Genomic DNA, 21,074 nt, shown 5'->3' with positions numbered 1-21,074 from the left:
TTCTACCTCTCATTTAGTCATGGCGGGGCACTAAACCAGTCGTTAATCCAGTATCACTCCCTGACCCATTGAAATCATCCCAGTGACTTACACACAATGAGTACTACTTTGAAATTTGGTAACAGAAAGTACTCTGAGTGGAATGGATTTGTTTTTTGGAGAATAGGCGTTGAGTCTGTTCATTTCTTGATCACAGTTTGTCCCCATGTTTTCACACTACGCTGCATTGCATACAATTCATTATATCTGACCATAGTGTAATAGCAGTCACAGTTGTGACTGATAGCAGAGTTATTACATTGATAGTGACTGCTTACTGTCCAATCCAGTTTGTAACCAGGTCAGTGACTGACATCAGACTTCTGTCCAGTACTTTTCATAAAGTAACAGTGTACAATGTTAGTCCTTGCAGGCTTGTCTCCTCACTTCACACCCTCCTCGCTCTGTCGGCACTTTGTGATTGACTCACCCTGTGACTGGTCCCTCAACTCCTCAGTCTGTCAGAGGCGAAAAAAAATATACTCCCTCTAAAAGTTATTAAAAGTGACGGAGGCTCTCTGCAGGGAGAGCAGAAATGACCTTGGGAAGTGTCGAACACGCTGAGCTTGATGTGAAGAGGATTTCTCCCAGTTTGTCTGCCGGTCTGTACCTCACCTACCTGCTTTGATTCATGTAGAAGGTGTTTAATCAACACATTAAAGAATAAGAAAAGAGAAAGGGTGAGAGAAAGAGGAGCGAGATGGGAGAATGATGATAAAGTCTCAGTGTGGTTGTGTCTGGAATTTTTCTTTTGCTATATGGTATGAGCACCTATTGAAAGCATGGATGCTATAATCAATCTATATGAATGCATGTTAATGGATTTTTGTTAAAAAAAAAAAAGTTATTTTATTATTGGAAAAGGAGTTCTAGGTGAAAAAGACACAAACAGTGCAAGAACAGGATTTAGCTCAGAATGTGAAACCTCCCAAATCCAAGATCAAGGTTTCAGGTTAATAGTTATCAGCGAGTATAATGTAAATATATACATAAAAAAATGAGATTATTGTTTAAGAACATGAGCTATACCAGTGGCGTCATGTAAATATTTAATGATTAACAGCAGGACTGCCACAACACATCCTCACCGTGGCTAATCCTCGGTGCCACCTGAGTGTTTATAATCTGACAGCCGTGTGACTAAGATGAGTCACAAAACACAAATCCTCTCATTAGGGGCGATGCAGTGTAGGTTTCAGACTTGCACCTTGTCGCCCGGTTGTTTCTTTCCTTCACTCACGGTATCACAGCCTTGATCGCTGCCTTCCCCCTCCCACACGTGACGGTTCAGTGTTTTGTCTTCTTTGTGTGACGGGCGAGCAGCACCGCGGCGTCGGATCGTAAGATAAAAATACGCAGCGTGGGATAATTAAAAAGAACAGTGATCAGCGCTAAAGCGTCGGCAGCGGTAATGAGTGTGCGGTGCACACAAACACATGCAGATATGCCAAGGTGTTTTGGAAAAATACACCAATTAGCAGTTGTTTATCATGGAGTATTTTATCTGCTGTGTTTTATTGTTTCACTTTATGAGTAAAGATAAAAGTAAAAACAAAGAAACTAAGAGAGGGCATCATACTCATTTCTCTCTCTTCACTGGAACAATTGCCGTACACACCGCTTGCTTTGTGTGTTTAGATATGGCTACGTGTTCACAAGCACTTTTTCCCTCAATGGCTGATGTGTGTGAAGCAGCTCTGAAATACCCTGCATTAACTTGGTATGCTGTGGAAAGTGCTTTGCTTCACCATTTATATTTAAGCAAGCCTTCCCAGCACCCTGCTATAAATTAGAAATGTAAAGTCAGACTGAATAAAATAACAGATTGACTCCTGTGCTTCAAATGCCAAAGAGGCGCAAGGGCAAGTTAACACAGTTAACTACACAATCTGTGACTCTGGCATTATCCACCCATCAGCCCAGAGTTGACAAACTCATAGACGGGTTTGAGGCTGGGCTGCAGAGGAGCAAATATAGATTCGGGATTGATTCTATTTTAGATCACTTCTCTCAGGTGTCTTTATAAAATGCGGGGAGTTGTGTTCATCTTCGTGCGTTTGTGCGCATCTTTTGTGCGAATGCTTATTCACCGAGAACAAGGACGACTGGCCCATACTTATATCAGGCAATTGTCCTATGTTTATCTAACCAGCCAATAAATTCACTTCAGTATCAAATGGTTCAGTCTGAGACATCAGTAGCTCTACCTCTAAATCCCACACACACCTACACACACACACACACACACACACACACACACACACACACACACACACACACACACTGCCAAATGCGGTGTGGAGAAAAGCACGCTTTATCAGCCCATATACACCAAGGCCTTATGAGTTATTCTTCATATAAACAGCTGACATTAATGCTGGCCTATTATCCCACTGATGAATGTTAATGGGCCTTCCCGCTTAGCATCACACGCACACACGCACATACACATTTTGATCTGGCTGAGTGGTTCTCCACTGTATTATTTTGCGGCCTTGATGATGGACCGGGGGCCATTATCATCAGCTGTAGCAGAGGCAGGACTGACATCAGCTGTCGATCACTGAAGGGTTTAACCCAATCAAGGCTAACATGAAGAGAGGCAGATGTGTTTGAGCTGTATCAGTGAAGTTCACAGTTTGAGACAGTATTAGACAGAAATACATTACACTGTATAACTACTATAGATTGTGTTATTTAATGCACATTTACAAAAAAAAAAAATCAGTTACCCTTTTATAGATTGTAAGCATATTTTGATTTGATATTTGTTAGATTACAGGCTCAGAAAATGCTGTTTGAATCAGTCATTTCTGAGGAAAAAAAAGAAAAACAACCCTAAAATATTACATAACTGCATCCAAACATGTTTGGTTCTGATCAGACATCTTTGATCACACCTCGAACAGTGAGGCTTCCTCTCTCTCTCTTTGTTGTCTAAATGAGGCATCTTGTTTGGCGAGTTTTTTTTAAAGGAAGCACAAAGTGGCAAGGCGCCCAGCTAAATCCTCGAGCCAGCGTGTTGAAAGGAGATGAGTCTGTTCAACTTCAAGGTGGGAGAAGAGAGCGGGGAGCAGTGCGAATACTCTCTTTTCCTTTTAGTATTGTCGCATCAAAGATTTCTCTCCAAACAAACACAGACTGGCATTTGCGAACCAATTCGATTGTTGTTGTTTTTTTTTTTGCTCTTCTTTTCCAGCTCTGTCACCTTAGTCAGAAACTAACAGTTGTCGGTCACTAAAAATAAGTCTCCGTAAACGCGTGTATTTGAATGATTCTCTTGAGTAGCTCAAAAGAGATTCTCAGAGGTCTGCTTTCTGTTTCAGATTTGAAGCGTTTGAGGTGATCTCTGTTAGAGTGAAGTGCTTTACAAAGCTGTGGGAGGATTGTTCTTATTGCCCCACTCAGCATGACAGCAGTTAACAAGCCGTTGTCATAAGAGACAAACACTGATATTTCCCTCTGCATGCTAATTATTTTTGGTTTGCTTGTTTGGGCTTCACTATGCTGCAACAATACACTTTTTTCTAAGATCCATATTTCATTTCTTCCATTCAGAATACCAGAAACAGAGCAGTGACTGCTCTGAAACGGGGCATCTAAAATTTATGACACTTTGGAAAACCCTTGGGCAAGTCAGTATGAATGTTAGCATTTAATTTTTGGGGCTGTTGTTGGTGAGTGAACTTAGTAAGTTCTCCTGACTAGCTGGTTGGTAAAGCCCACACAGTCTGCAGGCCCTGAGGCAAGCCACAGGCAGTGTTAGAGCAGCTGAGCATGGAAAGAAAACACAGCAATAACCCCCCCCAAACCGGCCTGTCACAGTCTATGTCTGTGTCTGCCGCCGCTGCCCTCGTTCCCCCCCCCCCGCTATCTGGTGGATGCAGTGTGCATTTGTGTTGCGTTCATGATGTTCTATTAATTCGGCGATGATATTTGAGATGGAGCAGGGCATGCTTTTGTGTGCAGAACTGTAGAAACAAAACAAAACAACCCATATTCCAGAGCAGTGTACAGTCAGTTCTGCTGTGGATTCCTGTGTCTGCAAAGAACATGCTGCACTTCCAGCACTTTAAAGACCAAAGGAAGAAGTAGAGGAGAATCATGGTTTGTATGTTTGTATAAAGCCCATAGAAATGTTTTCACATATTGCTGAGCGGTGGGTCTGAGTCTGGGTGTTCAGCTTTGACTCGTAGCTCATCGAAACCCTGACTCTTGTTATTTGTTCCTCGATTTAATTCCTCTATTGTATCTAACATGATTTATTTTTTTTCTTTTCAAGAAGTCATTTTGGCTGTTAGTGTAGTTATGGCACCCTAATGAAATAATTATTTTAAGAAAAGACCACATTCAAGACTAATTGTGTGACAGATTACTTAAAATTCACATTATTTACACGGTGGACTCATTTTTCTTCGCTCCTTTGTGAGTCCTGTGCAAATGGCAGCTCACCAGAGACCCCCTGAGCCCAACTGAGGACCTGAGTGAGAACAATGCAGAGTTTCACAATGGCCTCACCGCTCTTAATTAGCCATTGCCGCTGAACTGCTGATAGAACATCACAAACCAGAGAGAGTTTATTTTCTGCCATTTCTCTTAGGGACTGTGCTGCTTTTCAAACCTCATCTCCTCGTTACCTCCAAGTGGGCTTGGGTACTTTCCTTCTTGACTCTAATGGACACAGTATGATTTGAAACTAGCAACTATGGCTATAAACCCACCAGGAAAGTGTTTACTGAAGTCACGGATCAATATATTAGTAGGGTTGTTTTTCCCAATAGACCTTCTTTATGTAAAAGGTGTCGCCCCTCTGCTGGCCATTAGAAAGAATGCAGGTTTAAGCCTTCAGAACTGGAAGCTACAGTCTGTGCATCTAACCCTCCTGGCCTTGACGCAAGCAACAAAACACATTTCCTGCCTTGTCTTTGTCTCAGCTTCAATCCTGTCACTTTTTAAAGTTTGCAGGTCCAATCCAAAACATTTTTTTTGAAAGTTTTGGGACAAAAAAAAAAAAATCTCATTAAACAGCAGAGTCTTAAATTAGATAACTTCACTGTTCAAAAAGTTACAGCCCAGTGTGTTTCAGCCTCCAGCCATGTGTGCAGTATCCTGCAGAGAGCCTGCAGCAATAAAATGCACGCAGACTTAGTGTATTCTGTCATCAAGTAAGTATGAGTGTGCGTTCGCATTCAGACTGGAGGACGGGAGCAGGTAGCTACGCTGTCGGTATTGTCGTTTAGTTCATTCACTCCACAGCAGGGAAAATAGATAGTAAACTGAGCAATTATGAAAATAATGCTACTTAACTCCACAGATGCTCACGTTACTTGGTACTCGGAATCATCAGGTTCAGGGTTTACACACGATAAAGATGCAGGTGGGAATAAGTGTGTAATAATTCTGATTAACTTTCAGAACTTAATCCTAAGCACGTAACATGGAAGGCAAATTCAGCTCCCAGGAGAGTGTGAAAAAATATGTCATATTTATTTTCTCTTTTCCCCCCTTTATTAAGAAAAGAAAATCATGTCTTTCCTCTTTATCTTGTTTGACCAGCACACAAGGCTGCGCACATATTTTGGATGCCGGACGTTGCCAACACTCTTCTCTGTCAGCTATACTGCAGCCTGAAATGTTTAACCTGTCTCGCTACATCACGTGTGTGAAGACGTATGTGTGACTGGACAGTTGAGATTAGAGTTTGACTGGTTTGCTTAAAATTTTGCTATTTATGTGAAAAACAATCTGCAAAATCGTAATATTCAGTGGTTAATAAATCACTGGCATTGAGTTTGTATGTGAAGCCACGTATTTGTCCGTGGACTTCCTGTTTGAAGCCGTCACTCTTTTCTTTCCCGTCTGCTTCTCCTTGTTGGTCATTAGTAGCTGCTGCACTCTGGGTCTTCTTCATCTCCCTGCATCATTCATTTTGCTCATCTTAAAAAAAAAGTTTTAAGCTTGCGTCTTGCTCCATCCTCTTTCAGCTCCATCTCTCTGTGCTTAATTACTACTCAGATCTTGTTCTCTTGCACGGCCCTTCAGGGCTTCACTTGTAAACATCACCATTTTTTTGACAAGTTTTTGTTCAGCCCCTTTTTTTTCCCCCCTCACTTCAAATACTAAGGATGAGTGGATGCACTGCAAAAGTGTTTTTCAGGGACAGGTGAAAAATCTGTTTACCTTAGTCACTGTTATTATTCCATCCTTCTCCCCTCCTCTTTTACATGCCCCCCTTGCTTCTGTCCACATGCACAGCACCTCTGCTGCATCAAGGTGGCTATCCCTCTCCGCACTGCTGCTTGTGAACGTGTTAATTCTTGATTAGAGTTCATGCATTCGCTTTCTGCGATTTGCTCCGTGGAGTGAGAAATCACTTTCTCAATGAGAATAATTGAACACGGGCAGGGGGGTGCCAGCTCATTACCCACAAATCACAGGGAGCAGGGGCACCTTAACTGAAGACAATAATGACTTCAGGGAATAAAACGGGGCCGCCAGCATGGAGTCAAACCACCGCGGGCAGCAGAGAACAAAGCTAGGCGAGGAAGATGTACACCGATTCTTAAGAAGAAGTCATTTTGTGCTTATCTGTCTACATATTCAGTAGAATCAATTTTATTTTTCACTGAGGGGGTATGAGTTGTCAAGGCTTTGGAGCGAAGTATTGTGTTAGAGAAGCAAAGCCAATATTTTGGCAAGGTGTTGCTAAAAGATGGCCTCCTTAAACAGTCATTCTAAGACAATCAACACTAAAACTTGACTAAAGGCAAGATAGAAATAAAGATGTGGAGCATCTGGAGGAAAACGCAAAGCTTTTTGTAATCCTTGACACTGGGGCAGAAGGTGAACTTTGGCGACTGACATCGCCCATTTTCCCACAGTGCAAAGTCATTTACTGCTATTTATTTGATTTTGCTCTCCTTTCTCAACCTTTCTCTCCTTCACACCATCTTTTTTTTTTTTTATATATGCCACACATTTCCACTCGGCACAGAGTGCCAAATGAATCTACTCTGGCACAATGAGGTCCATTGTCACAATAGGCTTTTCTCACTGTTTTATAGGTCCCATTAGGGGGGGCAAGGCTTTTAAGTTGCTGAAGGAATGCAATAAGGCCCCAGCCGACAGTAAACATCCACATCTCGGGGCCACCGAGAAACATGAGATAGGGCTCCTTTGCAATCTTGGCCTAAGTGACTTGTTTTATTTGCATCAGGCAGAGAACAAAGTAGTCACACTTGGATAAAAATGGAGAGAAATGGGAAGGTTTCATTTGAGAACTCAGGAGATGGAGGCACTGAAAGCCTCTAAAAAAAAAAAAAAGTGCATGGAGAGGCAGTCTTGGGCTGCTTGGTCCATTTCTGTCCCTTACGTATAGATGTCACCAGGTATTGTTGTGTTCTTGATTGTGCATATTTTTATGCAGCTTTACATCAATGCTCAGTGCTTGAACTTGAAAAAAAAAAAAAAAACAGCTTGATAAACATGATATACACGGCATGGCGGCATACTGATTATGAGGTGTTACCTGGTAAAACTTTGATGGCAACTTACACTATTCCTCATGTAACATAATCCAAATGAAATGTGAAAGATGCATGAATGCAACATTATTATATTTTCAGAGAAGAAGGAGAAAGTGACACTTTCATAGGCAAAACATTTCCCCTGATGATTGCACCTCCTTTGAGGGGAAAAAAAAAAAGTAGACAAATTGGACAAAGACTGACAGGAAGATAAATGATAAAAGATAAAATGTGAGACATGAGGGAGAAGAGACAACCAGTAATCAAGAACCAGCAAAAACAGTGAGACATGGAAGGAGGGAACACAGAGGTTTGTGGAAAGAGGAGACAATAAGGTTGCAGCTACAACAACAATGAAACATACGAAACCACTGGTGATATTCTATGAGTTTCTCAAGGTTGGACGCCCAGAATGAATTTGAAATAGCCCACATACCATTAATAGTGTCAGTCTAACAAGAGTACCTCCGTAATGGGATACGGTTTTCCCTGCAGAGCAGTTTTCCATTGGAACCCCCCCCCCCCCTTTATGTTTTAGGTATACAGGCCACGGGAGCTGTTGTGAAGAATAGCACCCCCGCTGAGCTCCATCACAGCATTCTCTGATATTCCCACATTGAATTTATGATTTCAACTAGAAGCGTGCTGACGCTGTTCTCCATTTAGGAAACAACAGAGTGCGGAAACGTGTTGTTTTGCTTGCTGGGGGGGGGGGGGGGGGGGGGTTTCTCTGTCTGCTGATGTGGAGGGTGAGAGTCCCGCTGATGCTGTCCTGTGATTGGCTGAAATGTCAACAAATATCTTCATACTATATTTCAGAATGATAACGGGCACCCTCTGCGTGCTCAGCTCGTGTGTTGCGGATACGTATCTACACATGTACAATGTTTACATGCAGCAAATTGACTATCCAGGCTCTGATCGGCCTTGTTTGTTGAGACACTGATGATTTCCCCGTGCTCTTATCTCATCAGTGATTGCAATCACTTGTTGTGTTTAGCAAGTTAATTATCATCAAGTCTAACTAGCACACTCCTTTGATAAATCGATACCTTGTCTAATCTTGTGCTCATTGCATTCAGAGAATGAATACAAACAACAACAACAACAAAAAAAAAAAGATTGAGGACTCCCTACAGGTCATTTTCTTTCTGCTTGTCTTTCTTCCCTTTTACATCATCTTTCCTCTCTCTTTCTCCACCCCCCCCCCCACCCCACCCCCAAGATTACTGTGGCTGTGCTGGAGTCTTTTGGGACCTCTCTTCATTACTGGCCCTCCACAGGCCCCTCATCTCCACATGGCCCTCTTCATTTAGCCCTGGCTGAGAGCAAGGACTCAACCAAATGGCTTTCTGTCTCCCTCTTATCCAAGAATTTCAGCTTCCAATTAAAACTAAATGGAAAGCTCCCCCCCACCCCATCCCACCCCGCTCTGTTCCCATGACGCTACAGATGAGGCCCCACTCAGCACTCACCCCACCTGCTCAAATAAGGCAGCAAACAATGGCTGATCTGTAGAATAGACCGTTCATCCCCTGTAATAACTTTCTTTTGTGTGCACCAAAGCTTTACTCTCCACTAAATTACTCGCTGTTCAACATCTTTCGCCCTTATTTCCTACTTCATATTTATTATATTTAAGTTTTGAGATCACAGTGGGTTATATAAATCCCATGGACAATGGGTGAGATTCTCCTGATATTTTCTTCCAGATATAAACCATTTGTGCCACAGTAACTGTTGGATTAAGTGCTTAAGATGGCAATTTGGCGGCGCAGCCAGTGTAGTTTATTGGCAGCCACTCTGCAACTCAATGAGTCGGTGTAGTTCTGACTTGTGTGATTGCATGAACTGCCACTAAGATTCATTAAAAAAAAAAAAAAAAAAAAGAAATTGTAGTTTATTACAGTCCAAACCACGGGTGCTCTCATTGAAATTCAAGCAGCTGATATTATTTCAATGGGGGCAACATTCACTCACTGACCTTCACAGTTTGAAAGATGGATTAAATGTTCTGAGCACTGGAAAGCAGACTGTCCTCCCACTTAATAAGCTCAAAATGATGATTAATCTGTGAAAAGCACCACAGTTCCCCTTTTAATGCATGTATAAAGACCCAGGATTCAGCTGGGACCGTCCGCTCAGCAGGGCTACGCACTCAGCCCCCGGGATTATCTGTTCCGAATCGCCTCCTTTCACCTAAGCCAGGTGTTTAGCAAGTCATCATATACTTTTTGAACTGTTGTTTTTAAATGCATCAGAAATCCTAAATCAGCTTTAAACATGCCTTTGAAGCGCTACTGCAGCATGAAATGCATGTTAGAACTCTTTGAAATACTAACTCTGCATTCAAAAACACTTTTTACTTAAGAGGAAGAAGCGCTCTGGACAATAACCAACGGCGATAACTTAATTTGCAGTCATTCCTACCTGGTTTGAACCTCCGGCTCTCCGGCACAGGAGAGATCTCCTCCAGTTGCAGCTGTTATTGATGAGGTTTGGAAAAAAAGTCTCAGGCCTCTCTGTCTGCTTTGGGCCTTGGTTATTGACCTGGTGATTGATTTAGGCCCTCATAATTAGCAGGCCTAATTTAATTAAAGTGCAATTTAACGATACAGTAGGCAAAGGGAAAGGCAGCTGTGTCATTGATAGATCAGCTCAGGGCTAATATCAAACAGGGGCTAGGAAATGATGAATCCACGCAGCAGGGTTCCCAGTGGCAGAGAAGAGAGAAAGGTCTAAGTCACGAGACAAGGAGGGAGAATAAGAAGAGTAAAGAGAAAGACAGGCCTTTGTTTTTTCAAATGTCAGCCCACAAACTGGACTGTCTCTCACCTCTTTCTCTCCACATCTCGCCGCTCCGTCCGGATATGGACAAATGCACACTCGCATCTCTGATCTAATTTGCTAAACAGCATTAGGAAACTGTCTGTCCCTTTCATTTGCTTTGAGTCAATTGACATCAGAGCCCTTTTATGAGCTAGAAGCCACTTCGTTCTAAACAAAACAAAGAGATTTAAAGGCTAGAGATTTTTGTTAATTAAAAAGAAGTGTAGGCTTGGGAATATAACATAACACGCATTTAATTGCCAAGAAAATATGCAATGGGGGAAATTTCCATTTGTATTCTGCTTATCGCTGCTGTCACATCCCTGGTTTAAGGAAAACTATTTTGAAAGCAGAGTCCACCTTCAACAAAAATGTCTCAGATATTATGCAGTACTTTTATGCTTTTTTTTTTTTTTTTTTTCCTTTTCTCGATGCACTACTCCACTCTCCGCTGTGTTTCACCTAACACAACAACAGCACAACTCTCTGTCGTCATTATCAAAAGGAATAGCACATCTAATCTGGAATGCGAGGCCTCTGCTTTGAAACAAGGCTGTGCTCACGGGCGCAGGGTGTGAAATATGAAAGAAAACACATGTCCTCATCAGAGGACGGGCGCCGCCTTGGCATCTATCCTTGGCACGCAAACACAGGACTGAAGAATCGTAACCTTCCTCGATATTTTTCTCTAACAGTCACATAAAAAGCAGTAGATGGCGGACACAAGGGTCGCAGCGCTTTGATTTTCTTCCAGATCTGAACTTTCCAGTCCTGCGGGGAACTAATAGTGTGCCAAACAAATGAAATATTCACAGAAAAAAGAACCAATAGAGCAGTGCGGGTTTAAATTCTTTTTTATCGTTCATTTCAGAGCACTGAAATCACTATTAGCTTCCGTCGTCTTTCTCGGGATCATAACCATAAGAAAGTATACTGAAATTCTCCCTCTCTGCTGACAGCCATTAAGTGCTATTTAGGAAACTTGTGGGTAAGATGAAGGGGGTCATTATGACCCTTTCATCATCCCCTAACCAGTTTAACTTATCACCCAGCCTTTTATAATGTCCTCCTATCCTCAACATAAATATAAATAAGTGTCTTGCAATCTCAGTCAGCGTGATGAGTTGGTTGTTTTAATGGCGATGGAGCCCGATGGGCTGGTGGGGAATGAATGGTTAAGGATGGCAGGAAGAGTGAGGCTGGATCATTGGATGCAACAGTCATGTATAAATTAATCAAAAAGAACATTTTTGAATTTTTTTTCTGAGAAGATGTTTATGTTGAAGAATATCCTCAGGCCATCCACACTCTAGATGTGACATCCATCAGTAGTTGGTGGACACTATTACTCCGACACCATGAAGTTTCTTTTTAACTGCTGATTGAAAACAGCTAGATTTTCTAGTTATTATGGGAAAAGTATTGGTAATTGCTTCTCAAGGTCATAGAACGTTTAATAGGACTATTAGGAGTTATTACCAGCAGCCTGTCTTTCTATGTCAATGCCATTGTGCGATGCAGCGGTACTGTGAAGTCCTATTTGGTCTTGTCTATTCTACAGTGTTTAGTTGAACTGCATTAACTGGAAGTAATTAGGGTACAATTATGGCTCCTTAACCTTTTGTGAGGAAGAGGAAAAGCCTCCGCCTTTGCTGCTTTTCTCACTGAGAGTCAGTTCTTTTCACATGTTGCCATCATATGTTACCTTTGGCTGGTTTAATGTTTCCATAAGGGGCGTATGTCACCTTGCACAGTTAATGTTTCATATTTTTAGCTGGTCAAATCAGGAACGAGGGACGTCTTTGTAAATATTTCAACAGCCCTTTTTGCTAAATGCTCCGGCTAAATTGCTTGTTTCCTTTACTTTTAATACACTGAACACAACACATTGTTCAGCTGGAAACCCCTTTTATATTCTGGTCTCTGGCATCCATTGTTCTCCTGAGCACAGACAGCCCATTGTAAGGGGAATGTGTGACAATGTCTGACAGGGGGGAGGCCTGTTCCGCACACGAAGCTGTCACACAGATGTGGAACTCGGCCCTAAAGGAGGGGTGGTGGCCAGAAACACACCATTTGCTGTGACCTTTGAACCTGTCCTTGTTAAACCCTTGATGCCAAAGATGGACTCAGGAGGGAGTCCCCCACCCCTTTCCTCTAACAGCTACATCTTGTACTTGCCCATGGCTAACAGCATGACACACACACACACACACGCACACGCGTGCGCAGGCTTACAGTAGGTCTGCATTAGCACACTGGTTGATGGAGGATGACAGCTCCTCAACATGCCGCCTTTTGCCCTAACCCTCGAGAAGTGTGTGTGTGTGTGTGTGTTTGCGTGTGAGAAGGCTTCTCCTCCCGATCAAACAGCTGCTACCTCCATCCCTCCCACTGCTTACTTTCCCTTTGGTCCTCCAACCAGTGTCCAACCAGCATGTCTATTTGAAGGTAACAAGGCTATGCACTTTGCATCTGTGTCTCTTCCACCTCACCGTCTTTTTCTTTCTCCTTCTCTTATATGGTTCTCAATAATCTAATGCTGCAGCTGTCCGATGGCCAAGCCTATAACCTTAGTTTTTGCTGCCTTTATTGTCAGAGGCTGGTGGACTTTTTTGGCCACACATCAGGGCTCTGAGCCATCCCTATTACAAGTGAGAAAGGGAGAGAGATGGGGGAGGGATGGAAGCAGCCAGAGGAAAAAAAAAAGAAAAAAGAAAGAGCAAGCTAGAGAGTTGAAAAGCCTTGTTGCATCCCCACTCTACTGGTTACCAAGGGATCAAGAGGGTGCTAAAAGCACTCAGGGGGAAAGAAATGGATGTTTTTTAGAGAAAGGGGAAAGAGGAAAAAGAACTGAGATGGAGAATGATTGGGCAGGAAGTTGTGGATGTATATTTAGGCTGTGTCTCTTCTCTGCTGTCACTCAGTGATCATCTTTACCACTAACACAAGGAGAGACAATGAAGGGGTTGGCAGTGAATATAAAGAGAAATGGCTTCTGCATCTGCCTCTGGTCACTAGGAAACTAGCCCCTGTGATACTGACCTAACACACGCTCTGTTGGAAAGTCTGGAGTTTTCCTTAAGGACTTCACTGCATAAATGTCACCCTTAACAAGCCATTATTTGTGATGTTCAGTCTCAGAAGTGGTATTTGTTAGTCTGTCTGAAGCATAGTCTAGTGAGATAATGAAGAGGCTTTGCCCCTGTTGGTTGGTTTGTGCTTGCTGGTTGAATATCTGCATTTTGAGGCTAATGAACCACAGTGGCCACTTTAAACACTGCCTCATGAATCCAGTGTCAAGAGTCAATCATGTGTCTCTTTATGGCAAAAAAAAAAAAAAGGCTTGCCTTTGAACCATGTGGTACATTCAAATACACCAAGAAATGTTGTTTTACCATTTAAAGACTAACGCTAACTGTTGCTGTGGTTTTTTTTGTTATTTGCTGCTGATGAATGCCACATCTGGTGTGTAGGATGGCTTGGTCATAGCTGTGTGAGGGTTTGCATTAGCATATTTTTCAGTAAAAAAATAAAAAATACAACCGTTGCAAAAGGATTGAAATGAAGTTGCCCTAATATTGAAAGTAGCTCACCTGTTTGACAGATGTCCTTGGGTGCAAAGTCAATATCTGGATAAGCGGTGCACGACTCAGATCACTGCACCGGTGCCTGTTTTAACAGAGCAAAAATATGAGGCTGATTCTGCAACACTTCTCTTCAACTTCTCCATTTTCTTGTCCATCTTGTTTTCCCTTTGTCCTCAACCTCTTTGTCTTACCACTTTTCTCTCCTGCATCACGGCTTCGCTCAATCTTGTGAGTCTTCTATATATTTTTTTTTTTTTATCACAGAGTTCCTTTTTTTAGTGTCATCCTCACAGTTTCACACCTGAACAGACACATCACCTTGCTCTGGCGCTGCTTTGATATCTACTTGTGCCATTTTATGGTAATTTCACTTGTCACAGTCACACGCTGCAGTTGATTGCACTGTGATTTTTGGCCTGGTGCAAGTGAAGAAGCCCTTCACCTTCTCCCCCCTGATGAGAATAATCACAAATACAGTGTCTCTTTTTCTTTGTTTGTTCCTTAATTCAGCACATCTCTCTAGTTTTTCCTTCATATTGAAAAATGCTAAAAGGGAAGCTGCAGGCGCAGCATAACGACTCGCAACTGATAAGATCAAACTTAACAAACACGAGATTGCCGCTAAAAGCTGTTTTTACAAGTTAATAACATGTCAGTGATGATACACTTTCCAACTCTGATCATTAACACAAAGTTGTTGAGGTCTATCACCTCTTTCATTTGCTCACTGAGTGTGAAAATTGTCTTTTTGAAAGGCAGCATGTTTCTTTGCTTTTCTGTCAATTTTGCCTTATAGCCAAGAACTAAACCTGTATTTATTCTAGTCCAATTTCACCCACCCGCTCCACTCCATGCCCTCCCATCTTTATTTATAGTTTACCACAGGTGGCCAGGTCCTTTGTGCTGAGCAGACTTTGTGCAGAGTATACGTAAAGAAAAAAAAAATCCACCTGGGGAGGGATGGGTTCATAAAAAGCTTTGTGAATAAAAGGCCCCATGAGACACCCAGGACCTCAGCCGACATGTAATTAAAGGCGTTGGGGGGCTGGGGGGCTGGCTGACTGACTCATTTTCATAGAGAGGGGAAAATAGACAGGTAGGGTGAGACAAGGTCTTTTAAGGTAGACTGCTGATGAAATTTTCATGCTCCCATCCCTCCTTACCCCCAGACTCTTACAAATAAATAGGGGACAGAGCCTCTATATGCCACCCGTGAGTGTTGCCAAAGATATCCCTGCCCCTGTAAAGGGCTGAATCAATTTCCATAAAAAAACCAAAAAGGCGCAAGACCTATTTGGATGTGCTTGACATTTTAGTAAAAGAGAGAGAAAGAGGAAGGTGAAGGGTGAGGGCGGGGAAATAGCAGCGGCTAACAAAGCGTTTCAGCAGACCCTCCCAAGGAGGCGATGCGATGTCTTGATGCTGACAAGCTCTTGCACGCGCACACACATGCGCGCACACACACAGAGCGGTTAATAACAGGACTGAAAAGGGAAATCTTGTTGTTAAAACATGAAAATTCGGTGATGTTCACTGTGCTTGACACTTGATGATGAGCCCGCTCGGCTTTGTCGCTAATCTTTAGTTGACAATTACTTGAAAATCAACACTGTTATTAGATATTTCTCCACATGCAGGATGTAATCACGGCATGTAAGTGCCCCGCTGAATTTGCACCATCCACATAAAGAGAGCTCCAATGAAGATTTTATCCCCCATTAAGAAGAGCATGAAGCTGCTGTCTCGTCCCAGAGCTTAGTTAAGTCCTCAGATGTCTGGCTTGCCTGTTAACGCCACCGCCTCTCCTGCCCCCGCTGCCTAATAGCACTGAAGGAAGACAAGTAAATGAAATGAGGAGAGTGAGAGACAGATGGAGCACAGACCGGAGCAACCTGTTTCTTTAGCTCCACACCTTGATCCCATCACCTCAGAGGCCCAGCAGCAGCGCCACACCCCTCCCAGGTCAGGCAAAACTGATTGAGTCGGTGCATTTAATCACGGCTACTTTGTAACGACATCACTGAACATTTTGGCTGGAGAGGGATGTTTCTGCAGCAGCATCAGGGACACAATCCCTCCTGTGCTCTGAGCCTTTGATTTAGAACAGGCTGTTACATTTATTATTTATTTTTTTTTTTTGCAGGTAATTAAATTAAAAGCTGGAGAAGAGAGATATAAGCAAGAGAGGGCGAGATGCAAGCACAGCTAAAGCAATAATGACAGAATGTGAGGCTCTTTTTTTTCCCCCTTGTTGGAGCACTCTTTCAACGACTTATCCTGTCGGGTTTTTTTCTTTGTCTCTCTTTCTGTTAGGAAGAGGAGGAGGAAAAGGAGCAAACGAGTCAAGAGAGGAGAATTGAACGGACAGAGCCGGTAGGAAGGGCTGATTCCTCGTTGGAACACTCGCCAGTGTTTCATCTAGAGTGAGTAGTGTACCAGCAAAAACCCCAACCCCACCTATACACCGGGGGGGGGAGATGGAGCTAAACATATCTGTACAATTACACTTAAACAAGATCATTTCAGCGGCTGCATATCAATTAATGCAAGGAACTTTTTTCTTTGTTTGTTTTGCCAACTATTAATGTGTTCCAAATAATGCTAGAGATATTAATAATAGTTTGAACACTGATATGCCAGTAACAACGCAAACATCAAGACCAAGGCCTCCATTCATCACACACACATCTGCACTGACATTTGCTCATGTTCATTTGTCTTCACATCTTTATCTGAACAAATTAACCTTCTTCTCTCTCCCCCCCCCCCCTCCCCCACCCTCTTATATGTTTTCAATTAATTTGTTCTTTTAGCACCACAGTCTGATCTTAATCACTTAATTGGAGCCTTCATTTGGATCCCTAATTGACCCCGAGGTCCACCAGTCACACTTTGTAATGGATGACATAGCATAGGCAACGAAATGCAGCCTCCACCAATAAGGCGCCGCCAACGCCCATCCCTGTACATCCTGTCAACCTCTTGTCACGTTTGACTGTGTTGTCTTTTACATTCTGCATTTCTGCATTTTCTTGTCACTCCTGTTATTTTTTTATTCATACACCTCTCCTCTCCTCCCCTCCTCCTCCTCCCCCTTTCTCTCCCTTCTGGCTTCATCCATCAACATCCCGCAGAAGCATGCTCAAGCCCATCGAGGTGTCCAATGAAGGCGGGCCACTGGGGATCCACGTAGTGCCTTTCAGTTCACATGATATCAGGTAAAAAAAAAAAAAAAAAAGAGAGACAAGCTGAGATTCAGTGTACCTTAGCTTCACTGTGCAGTGTTTCTTTCTTTTTCCTTTTACTCATTATTTCACTCATTTTTTTCTTACTTGCTCTGTCCTTTGTTCTTTCTTATATATCTCTTTTTATGTGTTGCTCAAGGCTCTCTTTTTTTTTTTATTTTACTGCCTCTGATTCTTGCAGTCATCTTTTTTTATTATTGTGAGCCTCACTGTTGAAACACCACTCCCATACTCAACACCGCTCATATCCCACAGCTTTGAAGCTCCCAGTGGCAAGGAGAATGGATGAAAGTAGTTTTGCTCTTGACTGCACAGTTTTCTGTAGGTCTTGCAATTCTAACCTGCTTTCAGTCACTACAGTGTGCACGCTGTCTTGAAACTGCTTTAGACTACTTCCTCTTGCCTTTTTTTTTAGCTGATAAGAAGTGTTGATGACAAGGGGACAAGAGGAGGAGTGCGTCGGAGTTTATGGTTTTTTCCTGGAAAAAAAAAAAAAAGGACAGGGGGAAGTGGCTAGATGTAATCAAACTAAAAGCTTGTGTATAACACAGATCCCTGCTGCACGCCAGGGGACTGGCACACCACCAAGGTGAATGTGACTACTCAGCACCGGGGAAGGAAGGTTGGGGATGAGGTGAAAAGACAGAATGAGGAGATCAAATGGAATGACATTTGGGGGGAGAGGATGGGTATCATTGAGGGCGGCTGCCTCAGACACTAATCTCATTGCTGTTTATAAGCAGGTGTCAGGAAACTATATTTAGCCCTGACCTCATGCTAACTCCATCAGAAGCATAGACACCCTGAGTCAGAGATGGAAATGAGGTGATGAGGTGGGCCACGCAAAGTGAAATGTTTCTGAAGAAATGATACAGCAGCACTGCTTACATAAAGCTCAGCTCATTGGATGCACTGCTACGCTTAGGCTCCTCTGCATTCCCTTGAAACTGGACAGCATCTTGCAAGAAATGGCATTAATGCTGCATGGCCAGTAAATTTCTTCTCCATCAGCTAAGGTCAGTACTAATAGCTATCACAGCCTTCAATTAACTTCAGCCATGATAAGACTTATTGTCTGGTCAGTGGGATGATGCTAATGGCCTGTCCGAGCTCTTTCTGTGCATTGTGTGCTGGGACAGGAGGCATTAGGCTCAGCGGGCTGTCATTAATGTCTAGACCAGGGCCAGGGGGGTCAGACAGCCAGCAAAACCAGACAGCAAACAAGGAACTGCAGGCACTCCAGCATCGGCTGCCCCGTATTCTGCTCCACTGCACTGACATCAAGTTAGATCCAAGCAGGAAGGGGAGACAGCTGTAGAAGAGAGCTTAGAGACTCTGTCACTCCAGCAGACAGACTCTTTCCCTGCCACATACACACACACACACACATGCACAGATCCTTACCTGAAAATGAGCTTACACCAATACAGTTTGTGAGCAGTTTGGACCGACCTTGAGAAGTATGTTCCTTCTCAGACTCAGTCTGTCTCTTTTCACAAGCAAACAGTTCTCGCAGCAACATTGCTTATCTACCTTGAGAGCTATGCGTGCACATAAATATCCGGTACATCTGCGCGCACACATACACGCCCCTTCCAGATGCATTTGGAGCTTAATGAACTTCTCATTGCGTGACCAGTTTCAATTGTAAACAAACTGCGGACGTAATTGCCATGCATAAATGGATCCTGATTGGATTATTATTTGATTAAAGGCAGTCGACGAGAGCAGGTGGCCTCCTTCAAATCCTTTTTTCAGCGCTGCTACCCAGCCGCAAGATGGAGTGAAGTCATATGGTGCAGTAAGATGCTGATTCTTGTTTTTCGAGGCGAAGTGAGAGTGAGGGAGCCCGACTTTCTTCTCCAGAGGCTGCAGAGAATCCACAAACCAAATCCCCTTTGCTTATATCTGCCACCTAATGAGTTTCAGCCCATGAGAAGGACTTTTAGATTTTACTTTAGTTCTTTGCAAGTAACTGACAAGTAACTATAAAAAAAAAAAAATGCCATCAGTTTGAGAGGATGGGATTACAGCCAACACAATAATAGCGCTTTTCATGAAATCATCATCTTATTTAAAATCTCTAAACGATGCTGCTTTATCCTTAGTCCTCTCTGCTGCAGCTTGAATACTGATCAGGGATCAACCCAAACTCCTTTATCTACTGTACCGTCTCTAGTCTGCTACCAAATCGGAAGTCATTAGCGTGTGTCCGTGATGTAATCTCCACGCGCAATACTTTGTTTTCAAGCTGCCAACACTTATGGAGATAAAGCACAATCATGTCTGCTTCCACGCTGCCTGCAATTACTCTCTGCTCAACACACTTAACCTGACCTGGCAACTCAGACGCCAAGAAAGAGGAAAGGGTCTTTCGTGATCTTTAAATTCAACTTAATGCTGCACCATTTACCCCCTTTGAGCAGCTGAGATGAGTCTTCGGTGTGAGCGTGGATGTCCACATTATGCAGCCAATTAAAGCAATGTTCTGAGAGTGGCCCTGTTTGGCTGAAATGCTAAAGAGCTCTACAAGGCTGCCCTTGACGCCTGCAGTAAACAGGGTCACAATTTTGAATGCGCTGTTGTTTATGCGTCCAGTAAAAAGACAGGAAGAGAGAATTATAAGAAGCATGACACGCATGTCCTTGACACCAATAAGGTGTAGCTTAGGGTGTAATTTACCCTGTCTGGTACATCTTTGTTTAGCTTGTTGATGGTTTTTGCTCTGGTACATTTCACTTTTTCTCTCCTTAATTTCTTCAAGAAAAGCCTCTAAAGTTTTTGTCATTTTAAGCAAGGACACCAAACATTTGCAATCAAGTCAGTTTACCTGCTACCTCAGGCAACATTCACCTTATAGACTGTAGCCAGAATTTGTAGCTCCGCTGTGTGAGCACACATCAGATCTCTTTGCATGTGGTTATCCTCGGGGCCTAACTAAAGCCCCCAAGGAGCTCACTGATGTATTTATTTAGAAGGCGATGGAGGGAGGAGGGATATTTGAAGGTAAAGGTTGGCTTTTTTGAAAGGATTACTGAGGTCGCACAGCCGTGGAACTCCTTGGGTATTTTTTTTTTTTTTACACCGTAGCGGGCTCTAGTCTTAAGCTCCAACGAAGGCAACTGTAGCACTTCCCCGGAAGCCATAAGATGATCTCTTAGCTGTTGGCCTGGATTATTTCAGCCAATCCTGTCATTCTCTCAGACCAGCCCACTGAAAGGAAAAAGGATGGAGGACAGAAGGACAGGCAGGCTTAAAATGAGTGCAGGGAAATTCCGGTTTCTGTCCAAGCTCAGTCTGGAAAGTTATATTTTGTTGACAGAGTGCATTACAATGGGCTCAACTAATTTTGCAATCTTACTTCCCCTAATCTGTTGGAGACTTACATATTTTATGCACTCTTGCACTGTTGATACAAAAGTTATGAATACAGAAGTTATGAATCTCCATTACAACCAATCCTACATAACAAAAAGCTTCACTTTGAATTTTAGCTAACGCTTAGTACACGGCTCATCATTAATGCTCCCTTCTTGTTTCTTCATTCTGATTAGATTTCAATAGGTTTTCAACAATTTTATATGTATGTGTCGTTTCACTCTCACCTTTAGTTTTATCATTAACCCGTTATATGAATCTTTGCAGGACACAGGGCTTGCTGGTGAAGCGTTTGGAGCCCGGGGGCAAAGCAGAGAAGGAGCGTCTCTTCCAGGAGAACGACTGCATCGTCAGAATTAATCAGGGAGACATTCGCAACCTGCGCTTCGAACAGTAAGCTTTCCTTATTGATGCGTCTAACATTTTCTTTTTCATGCAGAATTATTCTGCACGCAGTGTTTTGTTTT

General features: G+C 42.8%; 1 protein-coding gene across 3 annotated transcripts in view; it reads left to right on the top strand.

Moving 5' to 3' along the window:
* Nucleotides 1-21,074, top strand: part of pard3aa (par-3 family cell polarity regulator alpha, a) — a 315,863-nt gene that overhangs the window by 136,486 nt on the left and 158,303 nt on the right. For all 3 annotated transcript variants that reach the window (XM_030756195.1, XM_030756194.1, XM_030756193.1), the window contains 3 exons: nt 16,298-16,407; nt 17,119-17,202; nt 20,875-21,000. In XM_030756195.1, the coding sequence (XP_030612055.1) occupies nt 16,298-16,407; nt 17,119-17,202; nt 20,875-21,000 (320 nt within the window). The remainder of the gene's footprint in view (nt 1-16,297; nt 16,408-17,118; nt 17,203-20,874; nt 21,001-21,074) is intronic.

The sequence above is a fragment of the Archocentrus centrarchus genome, chromosome 20 (assembly GCF_007364275.1).
Source record: "Archocentrus centrarchus isolate MPI-CPG fArcCen1 chromosome 20, fArcCen1, whole genome shotgun sequence".
Taxonomy (NCBI): domain Eukaryota; kingdom Metazoa; phylum Chordata; class Actinopteri; order Cichliformes; family Cichlidae; genus Archocentrus; species Archocentrus centrarchus.
This window is presented reverse-complemented; position numbering and strand designations above follow the sequence as displayed.